General features: G+C 39.5%; 1 protein-coding gene across 2 annotated transcripts in view; it reads right to left on the bottom strand.

The window, feature by feature from the left end:
- Nucleotides 1-385: 385 nt before the first annotated feature.
- Nucleotides 386-27,915, bottom strand: part of ajap1 (adherens junctions associated protein 1) — a 40,822-nt gene continuing 13,292 nt past the window's right edge. The window contains exons 2-6 of one of the 2 annotated variants that reach the window (XM_088290850.1): nucleotides 19,010-19,770; nucleotides 8,805-8,892; nucleotides 8,419-8,661; nucleotides 6,442-6,574; nucleotides 386-5,050 (exon numbers count right to left, since the gene is read on the bottom strand). In XM_088290850.1, the coding sequence (XP_088146976.1) occupies nucleotides 6,502-6,574; nucleotides 8,419-8,661; nucleotides 8,805-8,892; nucleotides 19,010-19,770 (1,165 nt within the window). In that variant the 3' untranslated portion in view covers nucleotides 386-5,050; nucleotides 6,442-6,501. The remainder of the gene's footprint in view (nucleotides 5,051-6,441; nucleotides 6,575-8,418; nucleotides 8,662-8,804; nucleotides 8,893-19,009; nucleotides 19,771-27,915) is intronic. The other variant, XM_088290851.1, reaches the window with a different exon arrangement.

Here is a 27,915-nt window from a genome sequence, read left to right as displayed (position 1 = left end):
CATACACGGAATTTGCCCGTGTGAATCTACCATCTGCCTGATACACAAAAGTCCCATTTCTTGCAAACGTTGTTCACAAATCCGTCTAAATCTGTTCATGAACACTTCTCCTTTGCCAAGATAATCAATACCCCTCCCAGGTGTGGCTTATCAAGTTTCATGATTTTTGCACAGGTGTGCCTTAGACTGGCCTCAATAAAACGCAACCACACTAAAATGTGCCGCTTCATCACAGCACAACGCCACAGATGTCCCAAGTTTGGACGGAGCATGCAATTGGAATGCAGGAATGTGCAACGGAATTTCTACTTTATATCATTTCGTCATCACAAGCTCTCTCCAAAGGTGTCGCGGAGAATCACAACCGCTCAACACGTGAAGCCCCGACTTCTGCGTTCAGATTTCATAACCATTCATTATTATTAGGGCAAAGGAGAAGTGCTCACGAACACAGATTTTGACAGATATATGAATGTATTTAAGAAAAAAAAAATTTGTACATGGGGAGGCTCAGATCTTTGAGTTCGCGAATACAAAATGAGCAAAAACCAAAGTGGAGTGTTTATGATTTTGTTTAGGGTTTAACTATTCCCCAACATCTAATGAACACAACTGGCATGTCAATACATTAAACTTTGTTATGTGGCGCTGCAGCGCCTGCAGCTTGACCGGATTTCTTGCTGATTGATTGTTTGTGCAGGGGGGAGCACACGCGTTAATGGGGAGAAAAGGAAACGGAAACAATAGTCTGAAAATATCCATTTGTTGTTACAAAGGCATGTCAAGTCTTTGGTGTCTCGTTAAGACTTTTCAGCTATTGGCCTGTCTGAACTGTTTATTTTGTTGTTTTTTTTAATGAACTTCACTATAATACACCAATCCAACAGGCAACACCTACAGTAGATACAAATGAAAAGGCAATAAAGCACAAGTCATTTCCTTACATATGAGAGGTATAAGAGAATTGATGAATTTTTTTCTTTTCTTTTCCCCAGCTAAGTGTAATTCTGGTCTACCTTACAAACACCACACCTCGGATTGAGCTACAGTAATTGTAGTTGTTATAATAAAAATCCTTTCATAGTGAACGTCAAGTTTCAAACTTCCTGGCATGATTATGTTGGTATCAAATTTCACAACTAAATGTTGAGCAAAAATTTATATTATATTGTTGAAGTAATTCAGAAATAATCAAAATCCGTTCACAGTTTTTCAGGGAGCCTCGACAGTCACAATGGTCAACATTTGTTTGGGTGGCTTTGATATGTTTCGGAACAATTTTTCACGACAAGAGTTTTGGATTTGTGCAACTTGGGTCTTATGTTTGTGATTTATTTGCCAGAATAACATCAACAGTAATTGTATAATTAGTCACCACCCACCACAAGGAATTGTAAACAAGTCATTTGAGTCTCCACCAGGAACCTAATTATCATTTGATCAGCTTTGTTTTTAGTGGCAGGCAGGCAATATCATCAAGCAGCCATCATAGTGTATATATTTTCAAATTAATTGAGGGTTGTTCAGGCGATCAATGATTCATAGAATTAGAACAAACACAAGATGACCCCATGCAAGGCAGCAAAAGTTAGAGTAGAAACCACTGTCATGCAAAATGTAGTGGACAGCTGATTTGAGGGTATCCTGCGCTCTATATATGAAAAAATATATATATATATTACATGCTCACAGAGATGATGGGCATGCTAGTGTTGTTGCATTTTTACATAACGAGGGGAGGGAGGGGGCAAATTCAGTAAATGTGAAAGCAATTCATGCAAAAATGGAGGCAGTCCATGATATAGCGAAAGCTCTTGGTGGCACTGGAAGATTAATCAGCGGATCAAAAGTTGATGTGGTGACTTTCATCAAAGGACTGTGACTGTCTCTGCAGAAGCTTTTTGACAGGCCATCCAATATTTAAATATTTCAGTTATTTTATTAATTATTAACATGCAGAAGACCAACCAGCATTTCACTATGACTTGCCACTCGAGAGACACGCACAGAGTTTAGGATAAGGCCCAAGTTGAAATAAACCAAGATTATGCTTTGATAAAAGTTTTCCATATCGCATCAGGGACAGATCGACGCTTGGCATGTGGAGCCTACTAAGATTGACTTCATATGCACATCAATCCAATTATTTTTCTTCCTTCAGATACCGTTCTTGATTAGTCATTCAAAATCCCTAATTCCCAATTGCAGTAAATAGAGACAAATCATACGTAATTTGGCAAAATATGACACAACATCCAAGTGTGACAAATGAATGTAACACCAACTTGTTCAAATGCAGTTGGTTGTCTTTTTGGCAGCTACATACAATTTCGATTCATACCATTTATTATTCAAGTGATGAAACACGATATATCATAATTAACATGGAAATGACGGTAAGTCATTGGTTTCCCAGCCGACCACGAATACAGAAGAACCAAAGATGCCCCATCGTCACTTCTTTTTGCCCGACGTAACAGCCGGAAATTACGCTCCAGTTTCTGATCTAATTGCAGCGTCTACAGAAGTATTATACTGGTTGTCTAGAGATATAATACATGTACTGCTTGAAAGTGCAGGTAAGAAGCTTGGCACAAGGTTAGTTTTGTGTTTTAAAAGAAATACTGTCATTACACATGTAAACAAAGACACTATCTCAGACCTAGCTTAAACCTTCCCGCAAACGGGCGAGTTGTTGAAAAAAACAAATGTCACACACCTGTACACAAATAGAAGCAAATATATAGAAAATACATTTACACGTGTATAATATACATTTTCTTTTCATAACCCTCTGTCTATTAAGATAACACTCTTCATTCAAAAATATATATGTTATGTCAAAGAAGCAACTCGGCAGCCTGACACACAAGTGAGGCTAAACTGGTCTATGTCATTCATGAGTGGTTTTCATGTTGTAAATGGGCAAAAAGCAGTTTTGCGCCACAGTGTTTTTTGACCCAGTCCATCAGGGTACGTCCTTGATAACTTGCATTTATGATGACGATCTCGTGGGGGGCGGAAACCTGCTGTGATGTATCGTACGGAAATGACTCAAAACCAACTTGCGGGGACCAACGCAGTTACGTCCACATCAGTCAAGTGCTATCTACAGCCAAAAACATTTATATTGGCAGAAATGTATTTGTGCTTTGTACAAAACGACAGCACGTACAAAAGTCGACTTATAAGCGGCTTCCTGAAAGCACGAACATGAGCCATCCTCTCTAAGTGTGTGTTTCATAGTTGGATTATTGGAGCTAGGAGGATCTCGAGAGAGCCTTAGCGTGCTTTCAGACTTGCACCTTTTGGTCCGTTGTGATCCAAATCGCATTTGTATTCCCCCTCGGTGCGGTTTGTTTACCACCACCCAAAAAAAAAAAAAAATCAATCAATCAATACCCTTATTGGTGAATCAACAAAAATACTTGGGCAAATTAGTCGTTAGTTTTACATGCCTGAAGTCACCATGTGGACGTTAATTTGTTTGCCAACGTCGTCTTCATGTGCACTCGGCTATTTTCTAGTTCCTGTTTACATTCTTGTGCCCGTTATTGACTAATTAGATAAGTGAACAATGTGATGTATTTTTTGTGACACGTTTTTGGTCGCTTGGAGTTTTTTTTTAATTTTTTTATAAAAAGTAACCAGACAAGGGGGGCGGGGCCATCAGCTGTTTTGGACCACAAAAAGAGAAGTATGAAAGCACACCCTCCTGTCTTTCGTGCCTGTGAACTTGGTTTAAAAGTGTAAAACACTCTTAGCATCTTGCCCAGAAATCTCAGGTGTGTGGTACTGACTCGTTACTAACTTGTTGAGGCCTACTTTTGGTTCTTCACGGATGACCTGGATCCTGAGATATCCTTTTCTCATATTAATTAATCGACACATACTATTTGATTTGTATTCATGATATTGTATTACGTCATGTTTTATTCAAGGCAAACTCATTTTGTTTCTTCAAATTTTCGGATCATTAACTCGCGTCATAGGCTATGAAACTATGGTCTCATAAATGGAACAAACTGTGAATTGTCGGGGTTTCATCGTGTAATATTTTCCTATTCATGCGAACAATCACATACATACAAACAGTTATTTGCTTGTGAGGCTCGTTGATCGATTGCTGAATCATGACCAAATATAATATTGATCCCAAAACAGCTTTTTGTGTGAAATATAATAAGCTAGACAGACCTGAGGCAAATAAATGTCCTGTCCAGCTGTAAGCAGTTTGTTGTATCATTGAATCCATACATACGTGGGCTGCTGTGAGATATGTTGCAGCAAACAGATCTGCTTTAAAAAAAAAAAAAAAGAATACTATGAACTTCCCAATCATCGAAATCAGAGAAAAAGAAATCTCAGATAAAAGTCTTTCATGAGCGTGGCAAATCCAAGGGGATTTGGATCTCCGTTGTCAGGGGGTGTGGCAGGGTGTTCGTTATAAAAAAATAGCACTGTTCTGTTTTTTTTTTAAATGGGATTTTATATTATCTTTTTTGTTCCATTTTCCCAGTCTATTAGAATTTTAAATAAATAACTTCATAACCCTTTCTCAAAATATTTCTTAAAACTACATATCCAAATACAATTGTAGCATTTTCACATTTCTTAAAAAAAAAAAAACAACAACCAAAAAAAACAAACAAAAAAAAACAATGTTGATACAAGGTTAATATAGCTCTCTTTGTTTCGTCCATCTGTTGTCATTACAACTTCCTTCCATCCAGGTTGTGGCACATAGTGGCATTATTGGCACATTGTTCAGAAATTGAGTTCATCTTCCACCCGCAGAAGCCCCTTTGGGTGCCTTTGTCAAATGTCAAATATGTATCAGTGATTCGCGATATCCGTGATGTTCACAGTCTCGTCCACACTTCCTGTGAATGTACCAATGCGTTATATAGTCAGCATCTCAACGATGAAATATGGAGACGGGATGCACTGTGACTGCTGTTTGTCATCTCTAGAAAAATAAATATCTTCACCAGCGTCCAAAGAGAGATCACACTACTTTACAAAAGAAGCCGCTGCGTCCATTTGGATCCTGTAGAGATGCAAAGATCAAAATAATTACACCGGATTAGTTGGCGTTAGTTCGTTTCCGCGCCACAAAACATCGTACATTCCATTACATTTGGGTAATGTCTCTGACGTTGCGAAGATAATAAGAAATCCAGTGCCTTTAACGAATGTAGCAACGAGAGCGTCGTCATGGAGACCTTGCAAATGCATGTCCAGGACCTGAATACAACCTGCAGGAAATCTATTCAGTTTCAATTATGTGTCAATTTTCACAATTTGAATTTCAAATCCAGGCAATTATTAGTGTGTATAAAGATGTCAAGTGAAGTGAAAGTGACAGTATTGCTTTAGTTTTACAAATCTTCAAAACAATATCTAGTCAGTCTGTTTTAATTTTTTTTATTTATCAGGGAAAAGAAATAATTTGTTTGTAATTTAACTTATGTACTTAAATTTATTGATAAATAATACAAAGATGGAATGAGCATGTACAAAATGTATATCAATACTACAATTATTTGATTAAGCTTGTTTGTTTTTTTTTCATGCCTTAACTATCATGCCTAATGTTCTTATGTTGCCGTTTTGGTGCTCGTGCTGTTTAGTGCCCAATAAAACTGGATATAATCCGAACTATGGTCGACTTTATGTGACTGTTTTTTTTTTTTTTTACTTCCTCATTTACCTGAGTAGTTTACACATGTGCAGAGCCTGCGCCACACAGCTGATCTCCATGACAATCAACTAGGCGCTCGGACAACGAGGAAATAAATACCTAACTCTTGCCTATGTGACACTATTTACCAGTCTCTCTGCTTGGTAATCTTGGCTTGTTTTGCTAAATTTGCCGCTCTGGCGTCGTGCATTCCTTGTGGTCTCTCTTGTTGAATAAAATTCCTTCTTTTGTAGTTCTTGTGTAGTAAAGATGAAGTTCTTATTTTCACTTAAGCATCTTCCATCTCCTGTTGTGTCTCCGTCACTCTATATTAATTAGTTTACTGTCGAGCGGGTATTTATCACATCAACACTTTAGTTTTTTTTTCAGTTAGTCCTTTGTGGTTATGTTCTTGTGCTCCCTCTGTTCCATACACTTCTCTTTAATTTATTTTATTTTGGTCGGTCGCTGTCGTGTTGAAGATTCAGCGCATTCCGACCGTAATAGTTTACGGCATGCTCTTCTTTCGACGCCAAGCTGCACCTCCGCTCGAGCAGTGCTCTCTATTTTGCTCGAGCGACATCAAGGGATGTTTTTAATCAAAAATCATGTCCACATCGTAGACCAAACTAACGTTTGATAAGCCAACCTCTGAATGTTAAGTCATCCTTTGAGAGGAGAGAGCAAAGTAAGAAGCACACAATCCTAAAATATCAAACATACAATACATAGTTTGACAGTGAGAGCACAGAACCTACCATAGCATGAATTCTTGAACCCTCTTCCTCCAAAGGGAAGTGAACAAGGCCTTGAGCTTGTCAACAAGAGATCTCAAACCATTTCTCTGACACAAAGGCGACAGGAATCAGTTGTCTTTCAGAGGGGGAAGGCCTGTGAGTTGAGTTGAAATAGGTTAACACCTCATCTTATATTCAATGCGATGCTACAATGTTTAATGAAATATGCTGCATACATATTGAGTCCTCACAAACATTATGACTACATAGGTGGACAATTATAATAATAGTCAAATGAATGAGTCACAACAACCAACAAAAAAAAAAATTATGAGCACATATTCACCAGCAGTACATTTTGCAGGCGGCGTGTTTAATTATTGAAGACACTTTGGACTGTTTGTACCAGATGAATTACTCTTCCCTCACTGCCAGCATAATAAATCTGTTGCAGGCTTTGGATACAATAAGTAAGTGTGACCATCTTTGCATGCCCAGCAGCTCAGATGACAGAAACTGTTATCCACTCTGACAGAGAATGCTGTTAAAATAAAGAAGCTTCTCGTCACACGACACATACAATGTTCAAGGTATTAAACTCCAAAAGGCAATTTTTTAATGTTACCCATGCCTGCCATCTTCATCCACAAAGTGAAATGATTTCTAAATTGGAGTGAAATACATCCGCACCAATGCTTTACCAGCGTTTGTGTTGTGGGAGCTCCCCACGGTAAACAGGTAAACATGGATTTAAGTGTCAAGTTGCAGTGGTGACTGTACTTTATTAAACCGATTCGGACGTATTGCACTTGTCACATATTACACTGAGAGCCTTCTGGGAGGTGAGCTTGACTTTTCAAAATAATATACCTGTCTGCGATTTGAGGCAGAAAATATCCCTGTAGAGACTTCATAGTGTGTTTCACCACATCTATGAGCCGACTCATTATTCACAATAACAGCAGAGGCAAACAGCCCCTGGTAGATTTTCAGTCATACGATTGAACGTACGGGGCGTGCTGTTGATCCAGCATTCTAGGTTCCTGGATTTGTAAGGGGCAAGGTTGCTTCAGGTTTGCATCAGTTCATATCAAGATTGAAGTGCACCAGTCATGGAACCGAAAGCTAGGATTCCCCAAAGATTAAGATGGCAAATGGGCATTTTAGGGTTATATAATACATGTGTAATAACTGGTTAATTGGGTTTCAATTGAGGGAATGTCTTGTCATGTTCTTCACCCCACATACAAAGTGTGTTTCATTAATTGTTAATGAGAACACAATCGTATAGTCTTCACCCTGGAAACACAATTGTGCTTATGGTTTGTAAAGACAGGCAGCGAAATCATTGATATAGGAACTGCTAATGTCAAACAAAATCTGCGCTGGTTCACGGCCGAACAGTTTTTGCCATAGGAAATAAAAATAATTCATTGTTGGTTCAAATTGTTGCCATCATTCAGGAAGGTTGTCATTTGTGGAGGGTTATTATAGTTTGGGAATTATAGTTATAATTATTTTTTATTTTATTTTGCATTTTGTTTATTAAACTAAATTAGTTTTTAATTAGTTTTCATTAGTTTTAGTTTTTTTTTTTTTTTCAAAAACACTGTTTAATTTAAGTAAACACGTTTTACATGTAATCAAGATTTAAAAAAGTAAAAGAATATGGTAAGTATTGTGGAGTAAAAATTCAACAAAAATATGATTTCAAAACTTTTTGATAATACAGGATACAGTTTACGGTTTTAACAGTCCACAGACAATAAGTGCCAAACATGCCGCTTCTAAAGTTAGACGGCAGGCACGCATGGACTACAACGCCCAGATGACTGTTCAACCTTCTCATCTTCCGGGAAACGGCCATGCCATGAATATCGAAATCAATGCTTTTAAAATCAACCCCCAAGGCTTGTGGATTAAATTAATTGCCGAAGAATTCTGACATGAAGCCAAGAAGATTGTTTGAATAACTAACGTAAGATGGGTTCTGTGTACCTGTTTCCGTTGTAAGCAGACTTGTAGACGGGCGTCTGCTGGATCATCTCATCGGTGTAGATGGGCACAGCAGTCCGAACGCACTCATGAGAGCACTGCAGACTGTCGTTGTAGGCAGTGAAGATATCCACCTTGCTCGGAACCCTGGCTGGGGTGAAATCTGTCAGGTTTTGGCAGCTTTCTTCCTGCTGGTGGATCTTGCGCTGATGGCTATTGTGACGGCCATTTCCTGACTGTGCACAGCTACAAAAACACGCACCAAAGACAAGAAACCAAAATAAAATCATACCTTGTGCTTTAGGATTCTATCGACCTATTGGAAGAAACCAGTGAAGTCTTTCTATACATTGTCGTGTCATGAGGAATAAGAAAGGAGACTTTCCTACCAGTTTTTAAGGACGAGTGTTGTGATCAAGGCTGCGATAACCATAATGAGAGACACAGTGATAGTGATTATCTGGTGAACTGCCAAACCTAAAATACAGTCAAAAAACAAGAACACAAAAATTGAAATTAATAGTTGGGCAAATACTTCTTAAATAAAATAAAATGCAAACATAAAATCCTAAGGGTTGTTGCTAGGGTTGGATAATATGGCCTTATTTTATTTACCCCACAAAATTCCTCCAATAATTTTTTTTAAAACTTACAAAAAAAAACATTCAAAACTATTTACTCTGATGGGATTTGATTTACTCCTGAAACAAAACACTGGTTTCATTTTTTTCCCCAGCGTTTTCTTGTGTAAACGTCCACTCTTTTTTTTTTTTTCATTGTTTATTTGGCTTTGTTTGACCATTTCTTTGTCGAACAAAGGAAAATAAAAGAGCTCCCTCTTGCCGAAAATGTTTCTTTAAAAGCAAGCAATTAAATAATGTTGTTATTATAACATACATTTTCAATAGTTTAACAACAGCACATTAATAAAAAAACAATGAAGCATTAATTAAAATAAAAGCGGTTTTGGGAAAATAGGAAAATAAAATGGCCTGACCCAAGAACTCATTGAATCCTTTATATTGAATAACTGCACAGCCCCACTTATTGTTCACTAAATTTAATATGAAAAACATTTGAATAATTAACATTACCTTTAACAAACATTTAGTTAAAAAATGTGTGCTCACTACTTATTAGTTCTCTTTTCCCCACACTAATGTAGATGAAAATCCTTCCCCACGAAAAAAGAAAAATGTGACATTCATGTCTTCCTTCATCATTTGTACATGAGTTTATTGTTTTATATTTTAATCTTAGTATGACATGTGGGGGTGAGTGACACAATGACACATTGCAGCAGGTGACAGGCTTCAAGAGGAAAAGAGGAGCCGTCATGATAAAAAGGCCTCGGTGGGCCTTATACATCTCACCTCTCCATCAGCCAGCTGTCTAGTGGGACTGATCCAAGCCAATTTGTCTTTGGAAAGCTCAAAAGGAAGTGCAGCTCAGTCATTTTGGAAAAGCTGCCGGCTGCCTGGCTGGACAGCCTCCTCTCGGATTATAAACTTCTCTGGTCCAAGTCAACCTTGGATAAATGATATCTATACTTGGCAGGGGAAAGCCTTAACTTTCAGCTGCAATCAGGAGTCCTTTGCCACAGAAAAGACAGATTAACTTCTGACAAGTCATTTGCATTTCCTTCATACTCTCTCTGGCCGTGACTGACGTCAAGGCTGTGGCCATTTATAAAATAACATCTGTTCAAGCTCAGCTATAATAGAGCAAGCCCCTGACCTTGATCAATAGCTGAGGTCCCTTCAGACCAGAATAGCTTCACTTTATATATGTGGTCATGGTAGCAGGTGCTGCTACACTCCCAGGCACGATCGAGTCAATGTAAAACGACGCCTTGTAAAACAACAATTTATTCTTGCAAATTAAGCTATAAGATGCATTTCCCAATACGGAGTTCCCTCGCCACTTCGTACTTCACGTTTTGCGGCTTCAGTGCCTTGCGGGGTTTTCTCAAATATTCATTAATTAAATCGATATATGAATAGAATAAAATACGGCCATATCCACAGCCATATTGCGTTGTTTCGAAGAGATGAGTTGACTTGGAGGCGTTTTACAAACTCACAGGCACTCATACAAGGCACGTGATTGGTTGACAGAGCGAGATTGACCAATGAGAGCACGAGAGGATTTATCCTGTCAGCTAAATCGTATTTGTTGATGTTTTTCAATTTTGATGTTTTTTTCCCCTCACACATTACTGGGTTATAGTAGTGATAAAGTCTTATTTTTATGCATGTTTGAAATAAATTGATGAAAAAAAAAATTTGTTTTTGGTGGGACCAACATATGTTCTACTGCTGATTATCAAACAACGGCAAAAGCTACAACTTTTTTTTTTTGGGGGGGGGGGGAAGAAGAAATCTACCCTTTTTAGTAAGTTGTGTGCTTTCAGTATTTTGTCAAAGAACACAGTGTTCTGTTAGTCTTTGAAGATCAGACCAAATGCCCTAAATGGCTGGCAATATGGGAACACGACTTTGAAAACAGCTAGCTGTAAATGTGTAATGATGCTTAAATAAAACAATACAAGTTCAAATATAAATGTGTTAAAGTGTACCTCCGGCAGCCCATTTCGAGTTATTGATGAGGAATATTGTCAAGTTTAATATCTGGTGTTCCCATTTTTTTTTTTTGTGTCGACGCTCCACAACAATCCCCCTGGGTAATTCTCACGCAAGGCACCATGTTACGAACGGCTGTAACGTCAAGACGTTGACTAGCACCCACCAGTTGCTAGTGAGTGGTCCAATACGCCAGATCACTTGCCTGTGGATGGAACTCTGTTTTGTCTTTTTTTTTCTTGCCCCGAACGAGGCATAGAGACTTGGATATGTATCTATATGATGAAGAAAATGCTGCATTGAATTGAAGAGACGGCCGGGCCAAGACGGTTTTCAACGCCGTAGTATGGCTGTCATGGCATCTCGACAAATAGGTTCCGCAAGTTATTATATGCTTTAATACAGATGTGGGTAAACTACGGCCCGGGGGCCACATGTGGCCCATTAAACGTTTTAATCTGGCCCGCCGAACTAGAAAAAAAAAATATGAATAAACCTTGTTAATGTTTTATTTTCTAAATACTGTGGCGTGCCAAATACAGATATTTTTTGTAATGCTTTTGTTTTGCTTTTAAAATTAAATGTATTTTTTTTTCACCAATGAGGTGAGTTACCAAAACACTCCATCCATCTGCTCCTGGTCCCGGCCTCTCTGTCAAATTTTAGAACCCATTATGGCCCACCAATCAAAAAGTTTGCCCACCCCTGCTTTAATACAACCAATGTAACCAAAAATACGGAAAAAATTAAAATACTACAATGGAGTAACGCAAAGAAACGGAGAAAACACAAGGTCCATTTGTCCTGGGTCTGGGTATGCATCATATCACAGTGAATGGCAGTCAGGTTGAAAAATGACTTTTGGCAGGCACCTTTCTTTAAAGATATCCAGTTTGTTCAAATTGCTGCCAAGTAAAAAAGGCAGCAGAGATGATGCAGTAGATAAAGATGAAGGGTACAGAAGAGACCTCTGGGCAGCTAGCGTTGCAGACTCCACTAAAGCCTTCATGATGCTTTGATGTACATGACAAAGGATAGCGGTGAAATGGATTATGCCCCCTTCCTACTTAATTTAATAAGAGATCTGGAGCTTAATATAAAAATTCAGAGCAGTGTTAATAAATGTGCATGTAAAGGTAATCGGAAAATACACCGGTGCAGATTGTATGACTGTTGAAATACATTATCTATTACAAGAAACAAAACAGTGGATAAACCAATAGAATTTCCTCATAGCTAGCAAAAAAAAATAAAAGGGGAGACTGTGGAGTACAGTAATTGTCAATATTTCACCACTTGCTAACATGTATTTTTTTTATGAGGAACCTATAAGAACAATTAGTTAACAAACAAATGCCCACCTCCTTCTATCGTGCCATATTAGTGGCAGAGAAGTTAAAAGCGAACAGCCGCGACAGCGCAATGAAACATTCCACTGTAGCTCCGAGTGGTCTTCACGCCAGCGAACGAAGATGCAGAGAAGTGCTCAGATTTTCTACAAGGGTGAACAGATGTTCAGCCAGTAATCGGAGACTGACCTGAAGAAACAAGCCTTTATGATATATGCATTCTAACAATTTTAATCTCCTTGAATTACTGAATCAAAAACAATAAAATGGCTTGTACAAAAATAGTAACTGGGTTTTTTACGGTTTGCAATGTGACGACATGTACGTCATTGTCCTTGCATATCTAGAGCACTTTTAGGACTCAAATGAACTAATTGAATTTAATGATAATATTAGATGAGTTTCAATTGATATTATTGTGTTCAGGGTGCACAGTTTGGAAAATATCCATCCATTATCTGAACCGCTTATAGGGGGTGCTGGAGCCTATCACAGCTGTTTTCGGTCAGGAGGCGGGTACACCCTGAACTGGTTGCCAGCCAATCGCAGGGCACACAAAGATGAACAACCATTCACACTCACGGTCACACCTTGGGGTAATTCAGCAAGTTCAATTAACCTTTCATGCAGATTTTTGTGATGTGCTAGGAAACCGGAGGACCTGGAGAAAACCGTCGTAGTCACGGGGAGAACGTTCAAGTGGTACAAAGGAAGGCTGAAGCCCAGGATCAAACCCTGCACCTCTGTACCGTGAGGCCGATGTGCTAGCCACTCAATCACCGTTCCGCCCACTTTGAAAAATACTGAGGGATTAAATGTTTAATTGAGCCTGCAACCCTTGTGAGTGGAATCAGTACAGATATAATGGAGGGATGGATGTTTAATTTAGGCAATAATGATATATTTTTTTTGGGGGGGAGTAGTCAATCACTTGAGGATTTTCACAATTTGAGTCAGGGCTTGACCCTTAACTTCTAATGTGGACGTATTTTTAGTTTTTTTGGCTTACCTTTCTTGTCACTTATCCTCCCCAATGACAAATCTGCATGACCAATGAGGAACCGTTATGGTTTTACGAAATGCAATCCTGTGTGGTCAGTAACCAGAAATAGTACAAATTATGATAGAGGGCAATTTATGCAAGCAAATGGTTACCGTATGCTGGCTAACTCTCATCAGGCCCCATGATCTGTATTGATGGATCAAAACATCACACCCACACCTAATGATGTTGTGGGAATCAATATCTATGTCGATGTAGAGATCTCACGTGTGTTTTAAAAACAGGGTATGGACACGATCCAAAGATTATACGTACCAAAACAACTATGAATTCAAACGTTTGCAGAGAGAGCAAATTATGTGGATGTGAAGGCTATTTATCTACTAAAATGTAAGACATAACATTAATGGGGATATATGGACCCATGACAAGGAGTGAATAGGAAATTGTGATGCAAATGAGTTATAAGTGTCAAACAGCTTTAATTTTGTGTGTCTGCCTGCCTATCAGTGTGTACGCTAATTGCAGGCAATTGTCATAAGAGACATTTCGAGCTAATGGAGACAACACCCACGCGGCTCTTGCTCATAAAGCATTTGAATAATGTGGGGAACGCCCTTATCTTATCTACCTCTAATCTCGTTGCACACTTGAGTACAATGACAATAAAGGGATTTCTATTCTATTTTAAATGTTGATGGAGCTTAAAGAAATACATCCACCGCACAACCATCTGAGAGTCACACAGACATATTTAATTCACCCGAACACTTTGTAACTTATCCAAGCTCACCTCTGCCACAACCAGAAACCTTGTCAGGACAGATGAGGGGAAGACTTCCGTCAAAGGCGGGCTGCTGATAGTTAGGAATTGGCAATTAACGTTGGTGTCAAAGTGTCAATCTATACTGATTTCCACTGAGCCACCAGGCAATCTAAAACACTTACTGAAGGACAGAGTGCTGAGAGAGGCAAAGTGGAGAGCGGGGCAGAGAGAAATGAGGGAAAGGTTGAAGGGGAGATCACAAACAATTGCTCGACAATGCGTTGCTCTCATTGTCAAAGACATCACTGAATAATTCAGTCAGGCTGAATGGAAAATTCTAAAAAGGAGGCCAAAAACTAAGAAGCTGGGGTGTATTGCTACTGTGGTGGATGGATTATGTCTGTCCATTTATTAAATATTGGGATGTTTGAAGCCACTTTTTTTTAGACCAATACCAGTACGAGTATGCACTCTTTAAGTACTCACCAATTCCGATCACCGATACCGATAGTACTTTTGATCTATAATTTCATTTAACACAAGAACAAAAAATTGTGAACAAGCGTCGACATCTGAATTTGTTTTACCTTAAGTATAGGTGGGTGGTATCGGTAGCCTCCACAAGTATCGATACCTTAAAATATCCTAGAATTGGTACTCGCCCATGTTTAATTAAATACATCACATCCAGCAAATGTTTGTCTGCACTAAGGGTTAATATAACAAGCAATCCATAAAATGTCTATAATAATTATTCCGATTTTCATACATATGAACTCCCTTTTTAATGGCAGTGTTGTATCCGACAGAATAAAGCTGCAAGAAGAAATTACTAGAGAGGACATCGATCAGGTGTGGGCAAACATTTTGAGTGGCGGGCCACAATGGGTTCTAAAGTGTGACAGAGGGGCCGGACCAGGAGCAGATAGATGGAATGTTTTGGTAACCTCAGCTCATCAGAGAAAAAAAAAATACATTTAATTTTAAATGAAAGTGGATAAAAGCATTACAACAATATTTATGTATATGAAAAACCACAGTATTTAGAAAATAAAACATTCCCAAGGTTTATTCATTTAATTTTTTTAAAGTTCGGCGGGCCGGATTAAAACGTTTAACGGGCTGCATGTGGCCCCCGGGCTGTAGTTTGCCCACACCTCACATAGATGATGCATAACCTTCCAAAACTGACCATCTTGTTCCTTTTAGTGCATAATATACAACTCTACTCGTACCCAATCTTGCCTCAACTGCTTCAAGATATGATGACTCCACAATTAATGTTCCATACCTGTTATTTAGAACCAATATCATGTTTCTGTTATTACACGATTATCATCTTAACTCCCTGGTTAGCAGAAAGACATTTGAATGCCCATTCATCTCAAATATTCCAAACGACTGTATTTCCTGTCTAATAGTGGTATCAAAAATAGCCAGCATCCGGACGTCTCTTGCTTAAGGCGGATATGTCAAAGCCATGAAAAAGTTGCTGAGCAAAGGACATGCAGACAGTGAAAGCATCTGCACACTCTCGTCTCTTCATGTCTTCTTGGCTGGTGTAAATCGTGGAAAAGGGGGGTGTGAGTCGCCTTGCCTGTCAACAGACATCAGCATTTAAGCTTACGTTGAATACCCGGGAGAAGGAGATTGATTTTCATCTACTTTCAATTATCTATAGTGATCTTGGTGAAATGAATTGGACTGCCAGGGTAACTGAAGTTAAAGTGGTTTCCATGTTTTTTTCTCTGTCTTTTGTTGTTCAAGAGGCTTAGTTGCATGTCTTTAAACGTCTCAGCCCAGGTCAAAATGCGAACTTTCAATGCTCAGTAAACGTGGTCACCTGACCCGTGATTGGTTGTTACCGGAGCTTGGCAATTGGCAAAATGTGTTTTTAAAGGTATTAATTATACATGAAAAATGATGACGTGATCAAATTCATTATAGACAAAATGTTTACTGCCAAAAATTGTATTTAATGCACTCACTTACTCAACGCTCCAGTTACTATGTCATCTCTATACTTAAACGTTGAAGGACAAAAGTGTAAGGCCACATTATATTACTAACGGCCCGTTTGAACGAATCCGTAAGACATAACGCTTTTATTTGCATTTAAATGAGCGTTTATCTTGCATTTGGCAAGGCTCAAATTATCTGAAGTACTTTTACTGACTACATTTTCAGTCGTCGCTTATCTCCAATGGTGACAACTGCGCTGTCTTCGGCATACAGTGCACTGACAATTTTAAGAACGCACCCAATGAGAATAACCAGAAACCATACGAGGACATCGAAACACATGCTTTGGGGTCTCTCGTGATGTCATGTATGAACTGTCGCATTCGTCTTCATTTTCATTTTTTTTCTGTCATTTCTATGTTCTTTGTCACACATTTATGTGCATTTTGTGAGTGTTTCATTCCTGGCTGAGTTACTCTGTTTGCTGGCTGCATTGAGCTCTTTAAGAGCATTTAGGGCCTTCAAGCAGCATTCCGTGACAGACATTGATCGGAATGTATTTGCAAAAGACTATTGAATTCTTTATTTAAGCAAATGGTAACATTTCATGTGCTGTTATTCAAACTCTCCAACCCTAAGAGCTGAGCTAGCTATGGGTGGTATTCGTCTGCACAATGGCAAACAGGCCGGAGTTATGTAGCTCATTATTAGGTCGGGAAAGAGCTCTGAATTACAGCAATGCAAAAAAATAAATAAATAAAAGTCGATTTGTTGAAATGATTATATTTGCACGAAGGGGGAGACAAAACCGCCGCTGCAAATGAGAATTGAACATTTGCCCTTACAGTGTATTTACAGAAGAGCGAAAACATCTGATGTGATGTACGAAGATATTTCATTTGGGAGGCAACAAATCTTGACCGTGTTTTTAGCATGCTCAGAAGCTTGCATTTCAAACGTCATTGTGATTATTTTTACTCTGCGGAAATTGAACTCAAGAGAAGACCGGGTAACACATCCACTGCTCACCAACTAATTTAATGTCAAAGGGGCATTTTTCGGAATGAATTTGGGGATTGTGCACCGAACACTCGCCCACCAAACACATCCTCGATAACTCGAACCGCACATGAGATAATTACGGTCATATTACATGCGTGCGTATTCACTGAAACAAAGCACATTAATGGCTTTCATTTGTGCTGACTGCTGACGTTATTCATGAGTCGGTTTTACTCATGCAGATTATTTAGTGCAAGGGTGAGCGCACATACTGTAATCTCACAGTTACTGAGAGCCTGACTAATTATGATAAGTACTTTTTCCCCTAATCTGCAGTGACAGGAGCCTTATGTAAAGTTATAAGAAGTATTAAAAAAAAGTTATACAGTCCACTGCAGTTTCTTCAAATGCTTTCAATTTCAATAATCAGTTGAATCTGTGGCAATGTGTCTTTGGAAGATTTTATACATGAATAATGTTACATTAAGCAGCCGATCCCAGCCGTAATCGGGCAGTAGGCGGGGTACACCCTGAACTGGTTGCCAAGTCTGGTCGCAGGGCACACAGAGACGAACAACCATCCGCGCTCACACTCACACCTAGGGACAATTTAGAGTGTCCAATCAAGCTATCATGCATGTTTTTGGAACGTGGGAGGTAACCGGAGTACACGGGGAAAACCCACGCAAGCACGGGGGGAACATGCAAACTCCACACAGGATGGATGCTGTCTCTCACTGTGAGGCCATCGTGCTAACCAGTCATCCACCGTGCCACCTTAGATATAATCAATATCTGTGGATATATAGATTTTGTTTTTACTATATATGTAGTCGTGAACTGTGGCCCTCATGCAGCTCTTTTGTGGAACTTACTTCGCTGTCCCCATCCACATTTTATTTCATGAGCAATCCTGTGCTATTGATTGCTGTGTGGTAATTATATCTTACCTCTGGGCCACTACCAGCAGACATGCGTTAATGTTTTGTGAAGGCAAAGCAAAGTTTTTTTTACAACAGTAAGGCACCTGGGCCTTGCCATGTAAAGTGATTCTATTCATCTCTTCTGATGAGTCTGTCCATTGATGTTGTGATGCACACCCAACCGGAAAAATCTGACCTTTATTTTTTTCTCTCATTAGCTTTCAGTGAACAGTTGTTGACTTTATTAATATCAAACCAGACTTTTAAAACTACGGCTAACTTCCCAATCGTGAGAAAATGGAGAGATCAAAACAATGCTGACAAGACAACTGCCTTCTGGCATGCAGCCACAGCACATGTTCAAATGTTGTTCAACATGACAAGTATAATTAGTCCATGCTGAGTCCTCTTTCGGGCTTAAGGGAACTCTTCATCTAATATTTCTAAAGAAGGGTTTATATGTGCCCTAAGGCAGTGGTCTCCAAACACCGGGTTTGGTCCGAGCCGCACAGATAAATGACAGAAAAAAAGTGCAATACTTCCGGTTTATTTATTATTCAAAGCTGAAAATTTGTATAAGTTTAGTTTAGTTATTTCTCTCAATTATTACATCGCGACTACTGTGTGCCATAACCGACACAAACAACAGAGCAACAACCGTTTTTCGTCAAGAATCACACGGGACTTCCTCACACCCTCTCTGCTCGCTCCCTTCTCTCACTCGCACAACCCTCCCGTCCCACGAGTCGGGTGACGCATTCAGAAATTTTGGAAATGACATAGCTCAGCAAAACACAACTGTTAACACAACAATGCACATAACACAATTGGTTTAATCTTTTATTTTGAAAAATGCTTGGCTTCACTCCATTATATCGGACTTTTGAGCATTCTAATTGTATTGGTTGCATTAAGATGGAAAAAAAAATGTAAAAAACAGGCCACTAGATATGTGTGAAATTTTGGTGGCAGTGACAAACAGACAGATAACCAAATAGATATCTTACCTGATGTATCCCCATATGGCTTTGGTGGCTTGACAGTCTCCCCAAAGCTGTTTGTGGCCTTTGTGGTGCTTAGCCTCTTGGATTCCGGTGTAGTCACCATAATTAACGTCCTTTGGGAGAGCCTTGTAGTAGTGCTAGTGGTTGTGGCCACTGTGGTAGTTGAGACCCGAGTGGGCAGGTTAACTTTGGGCTCTTGTCTACCATTCTCATCTATACTATCTGTCCCTGTGGGTCCCCAGTCGATAAATCCGGCCACCGTTGTAGTCCGGCCCTCCTGAGACTTGTCAAAGCTCTCCCATTTGAGCTGCCTTCTGGCTCTAAGGAGCAACCTTGCTCTGTCTCCCCTGTTTCCTCTGGAAAAAGCTGCTGGAGATTCTGCTTTTACTGGCTCGCCCATCTCCATTTCAGAGTAGACCAATCTGCATTCCTTACATGTAGTCGGCCGTTTGTGCAGGGGCCTTCGAGGCTTTTGCACTGTAAGTTTTGCCCCGATCCCTAATTTACTGTCTTGGGGTGGAGGGATAGGGCTGAAAAGCCTACGTGCCAGAGGGTTCACTGTTCTCCAGGAGATCTTGTTCGGTGTGTCCCAAATGGGCTGCAGGCGAGGTCTTGCGCGAGGCACCGGCTTCGGCATGAGTTTGAGCGCCAAACCTTGACTGAGGGGGCTGCAGACAGAGAAGTCCAATGTCATGTGGGTCATTGCCAGCAGAATCCACATCCGGTGCCCCACACAGCTGCCTGGCTTCAAAGCAGATGGACTGCTGATAGAAGAAGACATTAAAAGAAAAAAGTCATTTTAGATTCAGGCAGTGCGCTACATATTCAAACCATACAAATTTGATAAGGGTCTATCATTAAGATTAACGTCTGTATTTACCCTCCATTTAAACTCTTGGCAAAGTTTGACTCCACAACTTCTACTCAATTAAGCTGTAATAATAATTAGTTTCACCAAAACCCACTTGAATTAAAGTGTAAAGGTCAGACAAAGTGAATGTACAACATGAAAGATGATGGCTTTTCTCCTTTTACGTTTTGTATTTGGAACGCCTTTTAATTTCCAGATGGATACGAAGACAGGGATAATGAAAGCAACGCACAGGGACATCCTTTACCTAATCCTCATTTCATGCTTTCGTTACTGCAGACACAAAAGCATGTTTCCCAGAGGCTAATTATAATACTATAGAAATTGTTACGATCAGTAAGTTCAGAGAAGGTCACAGAAATCTAGATCCAAATGGATGTTTGCAATAATGTTTTAACCAACAAATTTAGCATTTTTTTTAAAACCCCAACAGTAGACAGCCTTGACTAGTCCCTGTCAGAAATTTACTTTCCTGGTTTAGTTCTTCCCTAACCGAGAGGACACACCGAGTAATTCATCACAATGCAACTTCTGATTTTTGTAACGTAACGTGTGGAGTCCCACAGAGATTTGTACTTGGCCCTCTATTGTTTAGCATCTACATGTTTCTGCTTGGTGACATTATGCATAGCAATAACATTAGTTTTCACTGTTATGCTGATGACAACCAATTATAGATGCTGCTGGAAAAATACAAACCTGGACAATTGCAGTAATCTGGAGGCATGCCTTGCTGAGATTAAACAATGGATGTTTTTAAATTTTTGGGGGTTTCTTAACTCCGATAAAACCGAGCTCTTGATCAACGTACCATTACTCAAGTATGAATACTCAAAGTGATTCAGCAAAACAAAACAAAATCTTGGTGTTATATATGATTCAACTCTCACTTCATATGCACATTAAGAATATTGAAACCCTTAAAAAGAGTGCTACCTTGTCTTTGGGGGCTGTGGCGGGCCACAGTATAGGTTTTAGTTATTTGTATTTCTTCTGGCGTCTCCCCTGATAAAGAGAAGCGACACGGCACGGTTGTTACATTCATGTCCAGGCTCTCTCTAATTCACCTCTCTCTCTTTTCTCCTGCGCTCATGAAATGCAACGTACCAAATCAACAGAAAAGGGGACATATTTTAGCAGGATAAAATTACGTAATACTCCTACTAATGGATTCCACAGATTAATGTAAAAAAATTTAAAATACCAATTCACAACAAAATCATACATTATAATTTTACTCAAATGTTCCAACATGCTAAAATCCGTCCAATTTTATCTGGTTGATGTAGTTCTACAATATGTTCTTTTTCTTGATCCCAAGAGCCAAAAAGCAGTCTGCAGGTTCGACAGCATTTCCTCTAGAATGCCCTACCCACGGATATTAAAGCCTGAGTAGAAATGCTTAAAACACGACTAAAGAATCATTTATAATACTCTTGTATTTAGTACACGCTGGCCTGTTTGACTGCTGCTTGTATTCTCTCTCCCGTCCCCTTTTCCCCAGTTTGGGAAGGGGGCTTCCCACTTCACAGAAGATGTCTTTCGGCAACGCTCCATCTGAATGGAATTTGACACTATTTGAACGAAGATTGGGTAGCATCATAATTTGTGTTAATTGCTGCCTACTGAGCATCCATTGCAGCCTGGTCTTCCTGAAAGAGGGATTCCTCCATCAGTGGCCCCTTCTTAAGGTTTCTCATTTTTCCCCACGTTTTTTTTTTTTTTTTCAGCTTAAGCATGCAGAGAATTTGATTTGGAATCACCACATCAATTCTAATTACCAAGCCAAAGCAGTGCAAAACTATGACGAGGTTGAATTAAACGATATTTTTTATTTTTTATTGCCCATTGGACATTTATGGATTTTATTGGACACTTTAAGGAAGTTAATACTTTTCCTCCCTGGTATCTCTTGTTTTCGGTACATCCATGCCTCCGTAGGACTCACTGACATTGAGAGATCATGAAACTTGCTCCCAAATATAAAGGGTAGAGAGGAGAGCACAAGTATGTTTGCTGATAAATAATTTAGGGTGGCATTTTAATTAAGCCATAAAAGGTAAATGATGTTGTCATGACACAGCAGTGACAAGGTCGACGTATTATTGACAGCTATAATTAGTATTTCAAGAGCTTCAGCCCTGACCTCTAATGAGATCCTGGTAATCATCACACTGGAAGTGACTCCAGGCCAGATTATTGCGATGTCTGGACTTATTTTTATGGCTGTTTGTTAAGCACCTTCATTGCCTTTGCACTGCCGCTCCTGACTGTGGCTACAATAAAGAGCCATAGAAAACTGATACAACAAAGTTAAATACAGTGGCTAATCTTAGAAAATATGTTGCACTCTTTCTAAAAGAGAGCTAAATTCTGAAGCATGCAGCTCACAGTTGACCACAGAGCATAATATAAGGCTGGAAGTGCATTTTTACAAAACATTGTATATTTCCAGGACAGTGTCAATCAATGTTACATACACTTGATAGGCTAAAACAAACATTTTGAAAAATTTCCATTCCATTATTCAAAACAACACATTATTCCAAACAGACAGCGCGCTAAAGTGCACAAACAGGTTACTGCAGAGCTCTTACAGTCTCTCATTTAAGAATAATTTAAAAAATAAAATGTTGACTAGCTGACTGATTGGTATGTAGGACGGTCGTTTCACTAACCACACTGAGCAACAACAAAAAACAATTTATGAACACTCCCACTGTGGCATAAATGGACAAAATCCGCACTAAAAATTGAGAGCTGAAGAAATGTTTTGGTTTCAAGGTGAAATGTCTTCAACAAACAACAGAGCAGCTGCCCTGATTAAAACATTTGTGAATTACCATGACCTGGTTGACTGAGAATCTAAACAGACGAGTCAACCAGTATTCATTGTAAATCTACTAATATTCAGCAAGTTAACCTGCTCAAGTAAAAATTAGTTATCTTTATTCCCAGTTGTACCGTTATCACAATCCCAACAATAATCTCTCTCTTGCTCTCTTTCATAAAAATAGAGTCAAACTTTGCTTGTTTATTGACACTGCAGTGGATGTTGACTAAAAAACATGTTCCAGTAGTCTTTTCAAAACAATGCTAGCAACGCTAACAGACTCAATGCAAAACTCTGTTGACATGCTAACAGAACTAGCGCCTAATAATACGTACTTTTATGGCTCCAAATATCACACCCAAACACTGCCAGGTTATGTGACACTACTGAAAGGTATCTATTTGAAAAGCATGTTATATTCAATGCAGTTCACTCTCCACTTGCTTCTGGTCTTTTATCTGATGATGTTGCGTTATTTGCATGTGAGCACCACGCTGCCCCTAAAACAGGGGTGGGCAAACCCACAATGGGTTCTAAAGGGGGCCGGACTAGGAGCAGATGGATGGATGTTTTGGTAACCTCACCTCATCGGAGAAAAAAAATACATTTCATTTTAAATGAAGGTGAATAAAAGCATTAGAACAATATATATATATATATATATATATATATATATATACGTCTTTGAAAAACCACAGTATTTAGAAAATAAAACATAGCAAGGTTTATTCATTAAATTTTTTTCAAGTTCGGCGGGCCAGATTAAAACGTTTAATGGGCCGTATGTGGCCCCCGGGCCGTAGTTTGGCCACACCTGTCCTAAAAGGTCAAGGTGCACACATCACACTCCAATAAATTCATGCAACCTGGATCTCTTCATACATGATTCAACGTGCATCATGGATTCATGATTTAACAACCGGTCTAATATTTTCACACCATATAAAAACAATTTACAAGTATGCAGCACAGATGGAAGATAAAGAACAGTATTAGCGATGTGAGCGTGCCAGATTGCTTTCTGATGGAAATGGCTGCCTTGTGTCCTATTTTAGGAGCACATGCTCCATCATACCATCATTACCAAAAGTTAAGCCTAAACAATACGGTTGGAAATCTCTTTAGTGCAGATTGTGATGTTCTTTGACTCGACTCACAGGGTCACAAAGCATTCTGACAGTTTATGCTCTCTCTACAGAGAAAAAGACAGATGGGTTTTCATTTGAAAGCCACATTTCGAGCTTAACGCTCAACAATTTGAACCTCTGTTGGAGCAGTGACAATTCCCCGTTCACGTTAATAGCAAGAATGGGATGGTTTAAGTTGACCAAAGGATACTTTATGTGTAACATGAGCCCTATGAGTGACTTTACTAGCTACAAACCTGGGACAAGAATCTCCGTTTATATGAGTGCAGTCTAAGACCGCAGAAAAGAACAGAACGGTTGTTACAGCTGTAAAATAACAGGGGAGGGGCGCGTAGTCCAAGATCAGCTTTGATCTTCATGTTTAATGTCTTATCTTTAGCAGAGAAACTTGATTTAATACTTTTCCAATAATACATTTGTAATTTAGCCATTCTTAGTTTCAATATCCAGACTATCATGTAATTCTATAGAGCAATGCCGAGGCTGGAAACATTTCAGCCCTGATCAATGCTTTATTACAACATGAAATCACATTTTGTAGTGCCAACAAAAATATAATTTTCTGTTTGTTTTTTTCCCCCCCAGTCCATGATGCTTTGCAAACACAAAAAGTGAGCACTGACTAATTAACTGAATGGCCCAAGTTCCTAACATCATGAAGCATCAAATGACCCGCATAATGTCAGCAAAATGAATCGAGAAGAGTTTTTATAATGAGCTTCACAACAAAATCCTGAATAAAATGAAGAGTAATGATGAGTATGAACATTTTCATTCTTTGATTACTGAGCTTTTAACACAATGATTGTTTTTCACGAGAGAATGTTGCCCCAGTAATCTGTTTTTTTAATGTATGAGTATTAATCTGTTCTCTTTATGTTTGAAATGAGCCAGAGTGGAAGTTGAGAGTTTAGGAAATATGGGGACTGACAAACTTGAAAGAAAATGACTTGAAGTATTACCTCATAGATTTCTTTTCCATAGATATGATATACTGACACTGGTATTTTTCCAAAGCAATAGAAGAGAGAGAATTGTGGCCTGGAACTGTCACAACACAGCGGCTCAGATTAATTGCACAACCACCTGATGCCTCTCTGATCCAACTTTTACATGTCCTGGTCTTAAAACCTTTTGTCACTGCTCTTCCATCAACCCTGCACAAGTCAACTCACAATCCTATCCATCCTTTTCCTAAGATGTCAAATGTGGGTTGCGGTAAACTGGACCATATCCCAGCTGACTGAGACAAAAGACAGGGTACACCCTGAGATGGCGACCAATCACACGTCAAAACACAAGCTCACTCGTTCCACTCCCAGCGCCTAATTTGCTATTCCAATCACAAACCAAATATGGCGATTATGTGTTGTATGGATGAAGCGGTTTTCTGTTCGTTAACACCAAGGCGCTCACCATTGTAGAGGCAGCGGCGTACCGAGTAGGCTGCTTGCGGATCTTTCATCTACCAGGAGTGGGCAAACTTTTTGATTGGCGGGCCACAATGGGTTCTATAATTTTCCAGAGGACAAGGAGCAGATGGATGGAGTGTTTTGATAACCTCACCTCAACGGAGAAAAAAATTTTTAATTTTAAATGAAAGTGAGCAAAAGCATTATAATATACATATCTTTGAAAAACCACAGTATTTAGAAAATAAAACATTAACAAGGTTTATTCATTTCAATTTTTTTCAAATTCGGCAAGCCGGATTAAAACGTTTAACAGGCCGCATGTGGCCCCCGGGCCGTAGTTTGCCCACACCTGATCTACACGCATTCCCCCATCCAGAGTTCTGACGCACCCACAGGGCGTAATCAGGGAACAACCAAAGAGGTGTGACTCCAAGTCTGAGACTGGCTGTTAACCACGGAGCATGGAGTTTTTCCCGAGACCTGCAAATGTAATCCATCAGATAAATATCGCACACTTTAAATATGAAAATGCCTTACATAGCGGATGTGTCATTGCAGGTGGCACGATCTAACACACTACATTTCCAAGAAGAGCATGGATTTTACTCTGTGTGAAATTAATCCACTGGAAGTAATTGAATTAGAATAGCGTGCTTTTGACTGAATGCAGGTTTGGAGGTCCGTCAATGTAAAAGGGGGTGCGGTGCGCCTGTTGTGCTACAAAGCAGCTCTTTCCAAACGTGTTTGCGTCACAGGTGGGGTGAGTTGCATTAACATAGTTGAGGATAAACAAAGATGCAAAAAATAAATAAATAATGGATTCAATAGTTTGCTCACCATTGCGCCATTACGATTACTGCAGTTTTTGTGATAATGGCAACCCTGCAAAAATAAAAATAAAAAAGACACAAGTAGATTGTTTGAAGCAAAAAAGCTCCAGGTGGAAAAGAGCCTGCTGGCGCTAATATTTTTTGTCATTTAATAGGATATCGTATTTTGACATTTCAATCGGAATAATGTGGTCAGGACACAATGCAGCAGTGTAGTAGTGTGTGGTACGCGCCAGGTGTGTTGACTGAATCAAAGCACGCAGTATCACATTTCACCTTCATGGGGCGCTGGACTTACAAAAGTCTTTGGTGTGTGGAAGAAGAAAAATCCTTAAGGTCGCGGTAAAAAGCAATCATTAATGTGCAGTACTACATTTGACAGGATAAAAAAAAACATTTTAGGGTTTCTCCACCCAGAGTCCTCACGTGGCATGAGTCTGCATAAATGACCATAAAAGCATGCAACTGCATTTCCTTTTTTAATTGACCGGAAACAGGGACAATCTGACCTAATTCCATTTTTTCGGACTCACTCTTTGTGTAACATAAAATCCCGTAAACAATAATCTCCGCAGCTAATTAGATATGGCACCTAATTATTGCCTTCTGTACTGTATCCTTGGCCCACTTCAAGTGTCGGTATCACACCGTGATCACTTGTGTGAAGTCATGTAGGTCTTAATTAGAACTTGTCTGAAGTGCTGCTTCAATAGGTGGTCTTCGCATTTGGGGAAGGTGAAAAAGGCATGCATTGTTTCATCGCATCGCCTCGCATCCCAGGGCTGTCGGCGCTAGAAATGTTATCAGCACGGCCTTGACAGCCTCACCACTGAGTACACATCATTTCCTAACCCACACAGCCATTGAAAGGTCCCTCGGTGAAGGTGACTCCAATCTTGTAAAAAGGCAAGTGTGGCAGCAGATTCTCTTTGCCAGACAGGATTGAGACTGAATCGACGGTTCAATGTTTGTTTCCATGTCGGGTTTAGTGTATGTTTGGAGGTAGGGCTGGGCGATATGACCTCAAATCAATATCGCGAGAAATCGAGCAATTTTACCTCGATAACGATAAATGCACGATAAATTCCCCCGTGGACTAAAATCAAAATAAATGCAGGAATTGCATATTGACTGTTTTTTTATTGTCCAACTGGTACACTTTACTTTCAATGAAAAATAAAAGTACAAAAATCATTTGAATAAACATTCCAAATAGCTTGCTTTGGATGACTTGAACAATGTCACAAAGAAAAAGGGTCCCTCTTGAAAAATCTTTTTCCTCAAATAGATTGCACCAAGATGCTGGCATGATGTAAATAAAGCCAAAAAAAAAGCTAAATAAAATGAAAGAAAATGTCAATGCAAGCCAAATAAACAAGTGTGCATCATCGGGGGAAATGTGCCGTCTCGAGTACTCCGGTGCGCAGTCGCCACTTGACGTCTATGTAATGCACAGTCAGGCTCAATCAGGGATCCATGTTGCGACCCGACCACAAGTCGGATGGAGATGCAAAATGCTTGACATGTCTAAGCTCCCGGCCCGATGTAGTCCATATCGGGAAATACGGCTTTCATGAAGCGTTTAAATCCTGTGCGCGCCACTGTAACTAGAGGAGCTCTATCTTTAGCTATGTGCTAGGCTATCGCGTCCACCTCTGAGACATTCTCTCGTATGGTGTCGCCTCCGTTCATGGGCTGTTGTCACTTGTCGAACCTTGCTTCTCACTTTGAACTTTCAGCACAGCATGGTTGTGTTGTGGGTGGTGAAAAAGCTTCTGGATTTGAATCGCCAGCTACGACAGCGACGTCTGT

This window comes from Idiotropiscis lumnitzeri, chromosome 3 (assembly GCF_059441095.1).
Source record: "Idiotropiscis lumnitzeri isolate Australia: NSW breed Sydney's pygmy pipehorse chromosome 3, RoL_Ilum_1.0, whole genome shotgun sequence".
Lineage (NCBI taxonomy): Eukaryota > Metazoa > Chordata > Actinopteri > Syngnathiformes > Syngnathidae > Idiotropiscis > Idiotropiscis lumnitzeri.
This window is presented reverse-complemented; position numbering and strand designations above follow the sequence as displayed.